Genomic DNA, 12650 nt, shown 5'->3' with positions numbered 1-12650 from the left:
TGACGTATGACGTGCAAAACGAGCTGTTGTTCCTGTTGAATAAAGTGTCCTATAAATGAGTGTCCTGTCATTCTAAAATTCTCCTTTCACTCTGTAAAGTGGAGCAGGACAACGTCCCACCAGTCTTTGTTTCGTATTCTCATCCACAGACGACTTAATTATAAGCAGCTACACAACGGTTCATGCTCATTGCCTCCAAATTATGACCAGAGACAGATATTGAGTCTGCTGTCTAAAACAAATAAATAACCAATGTAGGAGAATGTTTATTATGCACAAACAGTGGGAAACTCTACATTTATTTGTGCAGTGTGCGCATGTCATAAAATAAATTCCGATTTGAAGCTTGTGACATATATACGAGACCCGATATAAACCCGATCACATGTTTAGCATTCATGTAAACACTACATTCAGATTCTTCAATCGGAAATGAATTCAGTCTGATTGAAGCAAAAGGTGTGCATGTAAACATAGCCATTGTGAGTAACATTGGTCTTACTGCACCTTTAAAAGCCGGTATTTCCCAACCAATCTATTTTCAGTCCAGTTGGAGCTTTCTTGAGTTGGGGTGAGTTTGGAGGGACTGGAGTCCATCAGATGGAGGAGTTGGCCATGGGCTCTTCAGGAGAGTAGCTGACCAGTGCTGAGTCTAACTCAGTCGCAGACACAGACTGACTCAGCTCTCTCAGCGAGTTCTTGGTGAAGTTAAACAACGACCTCCTCACCAGTTTACGCACTTTCTTGGTGAGCAGTACGTAGAGAATGGGGTTGACGCAGCTGTTGAAGAAGGCCAGGCTGGTGGCGAGCGGGAAGCCCACCATGAGCACGGAGTGAAGGTGTGTGGTGTGGTGCATGCTCAGCTCCATCAGGCTAAACGTGTGGAACGGCACCCAACACAAGAAGAACGCGAGGATCACAGCGGAGACGGTTCTGGAGAAGCTGGTCAAGCGTAACGAGTTGGACTGGCGCATCTTGACGGCGAGCAACACGCCGCTCACGGTGATGGTGGCGAACGGAAGCAGAAAACCCACGGTGGTTCGCAGAGACACGAGTACAACGTGTCTCACCATTACCATGTGCATGCTCTCATTGTGAAAGTTATTAAAACACACGATCTTCCCGTCATGTTGGATTACGTCACGGAATACCAGGGCCGGACAGCTTAAACAGCAAGATATGATCCAAATCAGCGCACACACCCCCCAGGCCCGCCGGACGTTACGATACCTTTCCGACCAGTTGAGGTGGACCAGTGAGATGTAGCGATCCAAACTCAGGACGGTGAGAAACAACACGCTGGCGTACATGTTCATGGTGCACACGAACGAGTTCAGCTTGCACATGGTCTTGCCGAAGAGCCAGTGAAAGTCTCGCAGCACGTAGTCGATGGAGAACGGAAGGAAAAGCACAAACACGAAGTCGGCAATGGCCAGATTCTGCAGCCATACGCTGTTTACGGTCCTTTTGCTTTTGAGTGCGGTCACCCAGATCACCAAGCCATTCCCAATTACACCCAGAGTAAACGCCAGGCTGTAGATGATCACTGATATGATGTGAAGAGCTTCTCTCTGAGTGTAGCCATCAGCTTTGGTCTCCTCCACGTAGCCAAAGTCCGTGTATTCGTAAGTGAGGTTTTCATAGTCCGTGTCTTCTTGGGTCATCATCCTAAAGACAAAATGAGAGAAAAATTACTTTAATGTCTATTGACTTTTACTTAGATTGAAAGGAGAGTGAATTGCTTAAAGGTGATGTAATTTCACTAGAGTCAGCAAGTGGAATTGCAAAAATTATCAAACATTTTTCCCAGAACACTCCCGCATAAATGTATCCTAATATATTTATTACAGTACCGTTTTGTATTTCTTTTGTCAGGATTGTCCCTGAAAGAGTTGTGATTTCACAAAGTTCCAAATTATTTATCTGAAAACATATTGTAAAGCGTTTGTTTGCAGTGTTTTGAACTAATCTGTAACAGTCATGAAGTCTGTGTTTTTGACAGATTGTGTGTATTGTCTGAGGGCAAAGTTTGAATTGGGATTCAGAAGTCAGCTGTTTGTAACATTGGTTGTGAGTTTTTAAAATTGTGTGTGAGGATTTGAGAAAATGGTTAAATGTCAGGAAAATGATGAAAAACAGTAAACTGAGTTAGGAGGGAAAAAGAATTCACACATATCAACAATGTCTCAAGCTGTGCTGATCTGCCGACATACCAAAGTCAGAGATTGCAACATAAACTCGGACATCTCTTATCAAATACATTTTTAAGCTCAGCATCAACTGTCTCATTTCTACAGATGTTTATTTCTTCTAAAAGATTAAAGAAGTGTGAAAATATATATATAAAAAAGTGAAATATCTGAGGCAAAGATGACACATAGATGGAAAATAACTGAGAAATACACAAATATGTATTCTAACAGTTACACTCAGTTCATGGAAATATTAAGTATTAGGAGCCTCAATCCAAACACAGTATTTTAAAGACATTTCAGAGTTGAAGAATGAATTACCTGCCAGCGTCCAGCTCACGGATCAGTTCCTCTCTGCAAATATTCCTGCGCCAAATCCCAAAAGAATAATGCTGTCCCTGCTGGGTGTTTCCCTGTTTTTGTTCCCGGAGTAGAACGAGAGAGAGAGAGAGAGAGAAGGAGAGGGTAAGAGAGGTGAAGAAAGAGAGACAGGAGATATGGACGAAGCCTGGCCTACACACACACACACACACACACACACACACACAGAGGGCTTTTTATGATTCAGATCTGTCACTAACTCCCAAACCTCTCACTCAACAGGAATGTATCACAGCAGGATCTTTCCATCTGTGCGACCAGAGGACTTTATGACCCTAATGAGAGACGCATGAATATTCTCTCTCTGTAAATGTGATCAGTTAATAAACGCGACTGTAGTTCTGATGGGCTCAACACAAATCAGTTCATCATAAGTTTGAAAACTAGCTAGAAAACTGAGCTGTCATTGCTTACAAACCTTATAGTGCAATGAATGAGCAACAACAACTGATATTATATTTCAGTTATATCAGTTATTCAGTTATAATTATATTTATTCCACCACACCAATGCAGAATTAATCCAAACTTGAGCAACAATGAGGGCAGAGATGTTTGCATAGCCTGATCTTCAAGAATAAAACTGGTTTCAATTAGAACCAAACCCAAGCTTTGTAAGTTTTTAAGTCTGTACATTTGTCCCTCAAAGAGTTTTCACTTCTGGAAAACCATCCATATGATTAAATAATACAGAAACCAGCAACCAATGAATCTAGAACTTCACTTTTTAATATTCAAAGCAACATATAGCTCAACCTACAGTAAAAAAAAAAAAAAAAAACGCTTCTTAATAAAACAGTTCTTTGCCAAACTTAAGACGATGTAAAAAGACCGACTGATGTAATGAGTGTAATGAATAATGCATTGGTGACACTTTAATAAGGTTAATTTGTTAACATTAGTTAACTACCTTAGTTAACATTAACTAAGAATGAACGGTACTTCTACATTTATTAATCTTAGTTAATATTAAAGGTTGTATTTGTTAACATTATTTAATGCACTGTGAACTATGAAAAACAATGAACAGCTGTGAACTATGCACTATTTTTTTTTAACTAATGAACTAACATTAACAAAGATGAATTAATGATGTAACAAATGTATTGCTCATTGTTAGTTAATAATACATTAACTCATGTTAACTAATGAAACTTATTGTAAAGTGTTGCCAATGCATTTAGTGAAGGCAGTTTTGTCATAAACTAGCCAAGTGAGAGAAACGTAACTGTAAACGTCGCCGTACCTTGTTTGTCGTTGAAGATATTGTTCGCTAGTGTAGGTCCCAACCCCCAAAAGTTTAGGCAAATGTTTGCCCCATTTGTTGAAAGTGGTTTATAAGCCGTGTAAAGTGTGTCGTTTGGTGGAGGATGCGAGATAAACACTGAAGACTCACTGCACTGACTGGAGCGAACGTTACAATGGAGCGATTTTGCTCTCTCTCTCTCTCTCTCTCTCTCTCTCTCTCTCTCTCTCTCTCTCTCTCTCTCTCTCTTACAAAATATAATTATAAAACAAATTATATAAAACAACATATTTACACTACGTTTGTGTACTTTTTTTTGTTTTGATTAATACTTTTATTCAAGGACATTAAGGGACAGTAAAATATTTGTGTTACAAAATATTTCTATTTCAAATAAATGTTGTTCTTTTGAACTTTCTATTCATCAAAAAAAAAAAAAAAAAAAAAAAAAATTGTAAAACATCCAACATTGAATATAATCATAAATGTTTCTTGAGCATCAAATCATCATATTAGACTGATTTCTGAAGGATCATGTGACACTGAAGACTGGAGTAATGATGCTGAAAATTCAGCTTTGATCACAGGAATAAATATGCCAAAGAACACTAATCTAAACGATTATAATGGTTTATTAATTAAATGTATTATTACATATGGTTAATGCAGTATAATCATGACATTTTTCCCAGTCATCTCAATGGCAAAAAGTGTTCAAAATTGCCTGAATTTATATTTCCTGCTATAATTGTTGCAACAGAATTAATTAATTTAATCACAAGATTGTTTCCCCATATTTACTATGTTGCTGTGATCAGTTAATACATTTTACAGACCTCTGGTCTCTATACTCATCACATTAGCACTACATAGTCGGCCCTATTACAGGTCTTTCATTTTGTGCAAATGAAGCGCATATGTCTGTGGTTAGTATAGTCATCAGAGTTAATCTCTGCAGTCTGTCTGAGGTTCACAGTCTCAGATGTATGTTTCTGAGCAGCCACTGCCCCCTGCTGCAGTTGAAGTATGGCTTTACATGTACAGGATGCATATGGTGTTTAATTCAAACCTTAAGGGATGCGTGTGAGTCACTTCCTATTCCTTGGATCATGAACTGCAGATGAAGAGCTAAATTTGAACCATATTGTTGATTAAACAGCTGAGATTTCCACACTAGTTTGCATTATTAGTTATGGTCTAATTCCATCTTGTCTGCATTTCTAATATAAATGTTTGCTACAATCTTTGTTCTAACGAATTGTTATATTAAAGTTCCTCGGGTTTGCTTCTTCTGCTTGGAATAACAAAACATCTTAAAGCTGACTATGCTTCCATCACTAAACAAGTGTTACGTTTAACAGATTATGTGTTTTATACTTTGGTAAATTGCTGTTGTGATCCTTGATTGTGTTTTTCTGTTTTAATGTGTATTATATGTTTATGTAATTGTAGCTGCTTTCTTGGCCGGGTCACTCTTGTAAAAGAGATTTTAATCTCAATGAGTTTTAAACCTGGTTACATAAAGAATGAAAAAAAAAATGCTTTCAGTGTCTACCACTATTAATTTAATACATTTTCATCATATGTGTCTATTTTTCTGTATCGCAACAAACTTCTGTAGGTTTAACCCTAAAATCAGCACATAAAATGTTTACAGATGTTGTCTATATGCTTATTAGAGAGAGACAGCTTTAACCCAACATATAACCATCACTAACAGTAACTTCCACACTGGACAGACACCAAAGAGATATGAATGTCTGACAGGTAAGCAGTGCAGTTGTGAAATCATGTATTGTATCTCAATGATCTGCAATTAATCGTTTAAGGTATGATGATCACTGTGGCTTGTGAGTAATTAAAGTAAATAAAGTAAAGTAAACAGCCTGTTCTGAGGAAATTAAGAGGTCATGCATCTGAACTGGGAAGGAAAGGGCTAAACTAGTTGAGAATCATAGTTCAAGGGCATGGACAGCATTTGAACACAGAAATCCTTCTGTGTCCAGCATCGCTTCAGTGGCTCCACTGGTCTCATCATTTTAACAGGATATCCTGGAATTATAATGTTTGGAACATACAGTTAGAGGACACACAACCACTATGTAAACATTACTAAGCAGGAATGCATGGGATGCACATATTTATGTATTAAATAATTAATAAAAAATTTTTTTAATTAAATCATTTTGTTTGAATTCTTTCTAAGCACAAACAATCAGCCAAAATGAAAAACTTCCTGACTCTTGTTTTCTTACATATTCAATCTTGTATATTCATTAATTAGCCTACGTTTATGTTGCTAGTTTTATAAGGATTGTAACCCACTTTAATTAAAAGCTAAAATAACCAGAAATGTTTATACAGTTGCATATAATTATAAGGAATGCAATGGGATATTTTCTCACATGCATTAACAAGTTATCAAATTATAATTTCTTACCAGAGGTAATTAAATGATAAGATCATATACTGATAGAAAACAGTTTGTTCGAGTAGACCATAAGACTTCATGAAAAGTCACCAATCCTCACTGTAAAAAAATAAATAAATAAAAAATTTTTTTTTTAAATCCTGTAAAAAAAACGGTAATTTTCTGGCAGCTGAAATGCCAGAAAACCGCCCGTTAATAAGATACAGTTTATAACTGTAATTTTACATACAATCTTGCCTTTTCTTTAGCTTTTTAATGTTTAATGAAGGATCATTTACTTATATAAAAACAATACAATTATCTATAAATAAGGTCAAACACTGCTGTATACAAATAACCAGCCTCTTAATTGCAAAAAAAAAAAAGTTTTTTTATTCAATAAAAACAGTATAAACAGAATAACAGTTTTAAAACTAGTAATGGTTTTGAACAATTGCAGCAGTATACAGTACATAATATAACAATACAAGGTACACAGCTGGTTAATAATTAAACAGTCTGCCTCCTAAACCTTACCACTGGTCGACAGATGAATTACAACTAAACTAAGCAGGAAAGAGTGAGTGTTTTCAAAGCCTGCGTGACATTGATGAAAATTCCTGTGCAAGTGAATGGAGGGAGATTAGACTCTCTTCTGAAGAATGTTCTCCATGTACTCACTATTAATAGTCTGTAATTTTGGTTCAGAGTGAAAGAACCTTTTGAACACAGGTGTCAAACTCAGGGTTGAAGCTAAACTCTGTCAGTTTACTCTGACAGTGGCCCTCAAGGAACTAATTAAACACACCCGAGCCAGCTAATCAATGTCTTGGTGTGCCTCAAGGTTCAACATTGGGTCCTTTGTCATTCAGTTGGTATTAATGACCTACCATACGTTAATTGTCAGATGTATGCTGATGAAGCAAGCTGCAGAAGAATTATCAGCTGCCATGGCCATTATCTCTAACTGGTTAATAAATTCATGTTTACACCTTAATGTTAGTAAAACTGTATGTATGTTTCCGCAAATAGAGATCCAGATCCAGTTGTTATTGTAGCAGGAAGAAGATTATCAGCAGTGCATGAGTATAAATATTTAACCATAATAATAGACTCACAACTTACATTAAAAAACAACTGTAAAAAGTTAAAAGTTATACATTAATGCCATGATCTTCTGCCTCACCAGCTGGACACAGACAGGTGGAACTACATTACAATCAATACGAAGACTCTATAACCAGGCTTTGAAAATATTTTGTAAAAAATGCCTTACATGCCTTGGTTATGGTCCCTATCCCAAGGTCCCATGTTGGGAGCTCCTTGTAGGAAGTGATTATAGATGGTCGCTCAACTCAAAGTCTGTGGAGGGGTCATCATCCCTCTTGACACATAAACTGCCTGGAGATGAAGCTGTCTTTCTTGACTCTCTTTCTTGCTCTTCCTCCCAGACCTCAGGGGCCATCATTTGCTTGTCCGGACAGACAGCACATCAGTGGTTGCCTATTTAAATCACCAGGGGGGTTTGTGCTCATGTCCACTTTGCAAACTGGCCCACCAAATCCTTCTGTGGTCTAAGCCCAGTCAACATTTGTATGTGGGGCCAAATGGGTATGAAACAAGCTGAAAAACGGGCCCCATTTTCCGCAGGTTCCATAATGACCCCATTTTAATTGCCCAGACGGATTCCAGATGGTGGGATCCAAGTGGGCAACATGCACAAGACCCATCTCGGTCCCAGCTTTAGGGAAAGCTGGTTTCACTCGGAGAAGCTTACATCCCTGGGTGCCAAAACCAGGGATCAGACATCGTGTCGAGGCCCGGGGAATGGAAGGTGGTGCAGCAGATATGGAGGGTGTTCAGTCAGGCAGAAGAGGATCTGTTTGCGTCTCGAGAGATGTCTCACTGTCCACACTGGTTCTCCATCACGCATCCAACTCCTTTGGGACTGGATGCCATGGTACAGACGTGGCCGAGGCTACGTCCGTTCGCTTTTGCTCCGATTGCTCTGCTCCCGGGAGTTCTGGAGAGTCCCTTTGAACCTATTGAGGAGGTTCCAGTCAAGTTTTTTAATCTCAAAGAGTTGTTCCTCCTAGCTACCATGTCTCTTAAAAGGAAAGGAGATTTGCAAGCTCTATCTATTGCCACTTCATGCTTGGAATTTGCATCTGGCATGGTGAAGGCATTTCTTCAACCGAGGCGGGGTTACATTCCTAAGGTCTCCACTGATGTCTCTAGATCTATTGTGCTGAAGGCCTTCTGTCCTCCTCCATGCCGGGATCCAGACCAGGAAAGAAACAATCTGCAGTTCGGCATTAGATGCTTACGTCCACAGAGCTGCAGTGGCGTAAATCAGAACAGCTGTTCAACTCATCTGTTTTGAGGTTTTACAACCAGGTGGACTTGAGCTCTTCACCTGGGGCCCGGTTGCTCTCGTCTAGTGCTTTTTTCAAACGATTCCACACTAGACAGACACTTGTCATTATGGCGGCGTGGGTATAAATGTTCCCAAAGCGTCAATCGATGCAGCACGAATTCCCTTGTAAGGGAGCGCTTCGGTTGTAATCTTGGTTCCCTGAAGAGGGAATGAGACGCTGCGTCACCCTGCCATACTTCCTGCGTGCCTGTCAGTGACTTACTTCAGCCTACTAGAAGCTAGCGTTGAACTGTTTGGGCATGCTTTATAGTTTCCTGGTCGTGACGTCACCTGCCTCTGACGTCCCGCCAGACCGTTGGACTGATTTCACATTTCATGACACAATCACGCAGAGCGTTCCCACAGCGTCACTCGACACAGCGTCTTGTTCCCTCTACAGAGAACAAAGGTTATAGTCGTAACCGAGGCATTTGTGTTAATATGCTCTGGTTATGGATATGTTTACTGGAATATGTTTTTATTTATTTATTGCCATAACCAGCAGGTTTCAAGAAATGTGCAGAATTAGTTTTAATTGATCTAAGTCGACTGCCTGAAGGTAGAGGAGGAGTTAAGAAATGTCTTGCCGGGTGTGTGTGATATCTATGAATCTTTTCTGCTGGTCTATGAAGCTGCCAAACCACACTATTACTGAGAAAGTCAGGACGCTTTCTATCACAGCTCTATAAAATCTGGACATACCAACTTTAGATACTTTTTCAGCTGTCTTAAAGGAACACGCCGACTTTTGGGGATTTTAGCTTATTCACTGAATCCCCCAGAGTTAAATAAGTCCATACATACCCTTTTCATCTCTGTGCATGCTGTAACTCTGTCTGACGCCCCCACCGCTAGCCCCTGTGGTGAGGAGCAGAGAGTTCGCTCAGAGTTGGAGTAAATCACTCCGCAGAAGTAGCAGTGCTTCACCTTCTGATAATATAGTTCCCAGTATGTATACGGTTAGAAGATGGCTGTGTCTCATGTGACCTTGTTATTTGTACACACTGTGACTATACAAATCACAACATGTAAATAGGAAAATGTTGGCGTTATTTTGTCACTTATTGGGAGCAGTATGCTAGCTAGAGCCATTTACCTCCAGTCTTTGTGCTAAGCTAGGCTAGCGGTGGGTGCGTCAGACAGAGTTACGGCACGCACGGAGATGAAAAGGGTATGTATGGACTTATCTAACTCTGGGGGATACGGGGAATAAGCTAAAGTCCCAAAAAGTTGGCGTGTTCCTTTAAAAAATACATTCTCTAATGGGATTTCTTGATAATGCCTTTTAAGCTATCATGCAACTTCAACCATGCAGAAATGATTGTTCCAAGAAACTTAAAACTATCAACATTTTCAATTACCTGATCATTAAAAGTTAATGGCCTAACAGCATCTTTTCTCCGCCGAAAATCAATCATAATTTCCTTTGTTTTTTGAACCTTCAATTTCAAATTATGGGTGTAACTCCATTCAATCAATGTTGATATCTCATTTCTGTAGTCAGATTCATTAGTGTCTGTTATCAAACCAATTATTGTAGTATCATCTGCAAACGTACAAATTTTAACTGATTCACTGTGCGAGTCACAATCATTAGTGTACATGGAATATAATACTGGTGACAATACACAGCCTTGTGGAGCTCCCACACTTATTGTTCTAGGGCTCGAAATATTGTTGTTGATTTTTACTACTTGTGACCCCCAATTGCTTTAATTTAACAAAGAGTTTAGCTGGAACAATTGTGTTAAATGCAGACGAATAGGCCACAAAAAGAGCCCTAGCATAAGAGCCAGGAGTCTCAAGGTGTTGCAAAACTGAGTGAAGACACAGAGCAACAGCATCATCAACCGACCTATTAGCCTTATAGGTGAATTGATGAGAGTCCAGACAAATGGTTGAAATTAAATTTTTGGTAAAGTACCAATCGCTCAAATATTTTCATTACAACCGAAGTTAAGGCCACTGGTCTGTAATCATCTAAGTAGCTAATTTTCGGCTTTTTTGGCACTGGAATTATAACAGCTGATTTAAAACATCTGCATACTCTTAGCGACTAGATGAATATACTGAGGCAAGGGTGTAGACACTGATATGGAGTCAAGGCCTGCTGTCTTCCTGCAATTCTGCCTCCTCAGCAGGTTCCTGACTCCATGTTCTTCTATTTTAAAAGGAGGAGTCATTGAACTGGGTCAGGAGGGCAGCATTAGCTGACTATAGAACACATTATGATCTTCGGGTAATGTAATGTCATCAGAGATAACTGTAGCTTTTACCTTATAGCACGTGATCTGCTCCAGACTTTTCCAGACACCATAAATGTCTTTGGTCTCCAACTTATTTTCCAAGTCACACTTGAATTGAACTTTTGCCTTTTTAACTGCTTTTTCAAAGTCACTTTGCTATGATTGGATAACAGTTTTGCATATTATAATGAGTTTCATGTAATGCGTGAATCGGTGGGCGGGGCTAAACAGGCAGTGTTGAAGTAGGCGTTGATCTTCTGCGGAGGCGGGGTTTGATACCCTTTGACGTCATAGATCCCCACTTTTAAAAACCTGTCGTTCGCTGTGCCTGGTGTCAATAAAAGCTTTTATTGGACTAACAAGGAAGTTTTCAGTTCTGAAACTTACAGGGTATTCTTATAGTATGATGACCAAGTCAAAAGCTCAAGAAAAATTTGATTTCTCAGTTCATCACCCCTTTAATTTCCTCCTCTGATTGACATCTTCCCTGACTGCTATCCCTCTTCTTCCCTTTCCCTTTTGTGTTTGTTCCCTGCCTCTGGATTCAGAAGTAAATGGATTATTTTTAGTGTAGTGAATGAGTCATCATACCAACAGAACTAGCTAACAAGCTTACAGTAAGTATAACACATGGTTTTAATCTTCTAGGCTGCACTTTAGTTAGGGATTGTGTTTATGGAGGGAAAATCCCCCATTAAAATGACTTAAAAAAAAAAAACAAGAAGAAAATTATTTTAGGAAAATCTTATCCACTATTTCATCCCCAACCACAAACTGCCCATCACATTTGACTGGTTAATAACCTTAACATGATTTTCTTCAGAGGACTTTGTCATTATGTTGGGTTATAAATAGTCAAATGTGGTATGACATCCCCTTGAACTGCTCTCAGTGAAGAAACCCTTTTTATCCCATACTTGTTAGGATAAACCAGGGACATCACTGGGGCCAATTTAGGAGGGCTTTAGACACCACCCCCATATATCCACCCAGCCCCCCTAAATATTTGCAATTAAAGGGTTAGTTCACCCAAAAATGAAAATTCTGTCAGTAATTACTCACCCTCATCTTCAAGTCATCTTCATTTATATAGCGCTTTTAACAACGTAGATTGTTTCAAAGCAGCTTCACAGAGATAAGCGTATAATTTAAGGTAACAGAGATTGTTTTGGCTTTATAGCAGAGTTAAGTTATTTTCCATCTAAAGTTAGTTTTGATTGATTTGCTTCCGTCGCAACGATCATTTGTTATTAAATTAGGGGCCGCTAAGACGACACCATTCCCTCTACACAGACTTTAAACGCGAACCTGTGAGAAACACTGATGGCGTTCACATGAGCATTTAGAATGGGTTCTATAGTTATGTGCGTTTGAAAATACGCAGGTTTGGAATTCCCTACAAGCCAAGCCTAAACAAAGTACTTGTCTTTCCTTATAAATTTTGATAAAGAATTTTATTTTATTTTGTTGCTTTGGGGTAGGAACGCGAAACGAATTTCCCGACAACGCCTTATCTGTAGAGTGGTAGAGGGATCCTCCATAGGGAGAGACTAGTTGGCACTTCAGCACTGCGTTGTCATCAGGTCCAGGCGAAGGTCCTTCGTCAGATCTGGATACGGCCCGGATCCGGCAGGCTGCAGGAAAACCTCGGGATAAACACAGACACTAAAATTAGCGTAGATGCCATTCTGATGAGTACATCAGGATTTATGGGAAGTGTTCCCGGTTCCGGCTGACCTAATCTATGCAGCCTAACATTA

At 39.3% G+C, this 12650-nt stretch overlaps 1 protein-coding gene across 2 annotated transcripts; it reads right to left on the bottom strand.

Moving 5' to 3' along the window:
- Positions 1–418: 418 nt before the first annotated feature.
- cmklr2 (chemerin chemokine-like receptor 2) lies at positions 419–4026 on the bottom strand. 2 transcript variants are annotated; one of them, XM_079881446.1, is made up of 3 exons: positions 3819–4026; positions 2514–2705; positions 419–1668 (listed from the first exon to the last, which is right to left on the bottom strand). In XM_079881446.1, exon 3 carries the CDS (start codon positions 1665–1667, stop codon positions 597–599), a length of 1071 nt encoding a protein of 356 aa, XP_079737572.1. In that variant the 5' UTR covers position 1668; positions 2514–2705; positions 3819–4026; the 3' UTR covers positions 419–596. The 2 variants fall into 2 exon arrangements, with proteins under 2 accessions (XP_079737572.1, XP_079737571.1); XM_079881445.1 differs by having other exon boundaries at positions 2514–2605; positions 3819–4001.
- Between the last annotated feature and the right edge of the window lie 8624 nt (positions 4027–12650).

Source organism: Squalius cephalus (assembly GCF_949319135.1).
Source record: "Squalius cephalus genome assembly, chromosome: 9".
Lineage (NCBI taxonomy): Eukaryota > Metazoa > Chordata > Actinopteri > Cypriniformes > Leuciscidae > Squalius > Squalius cephalus.
This window is presented reverse-complemented; position numbering and strand designations above follow the sequence as displayed.

Bases quoted from the DNA above. Each gene is read 5' to 3' on its own strand.
- cmklr2 (XM_079881446.1), bottom strand. From the start codon at position 1,667: ATGATGACCCAAGAAGACACGGACTATGAAAACCTCACTTACGAATAC.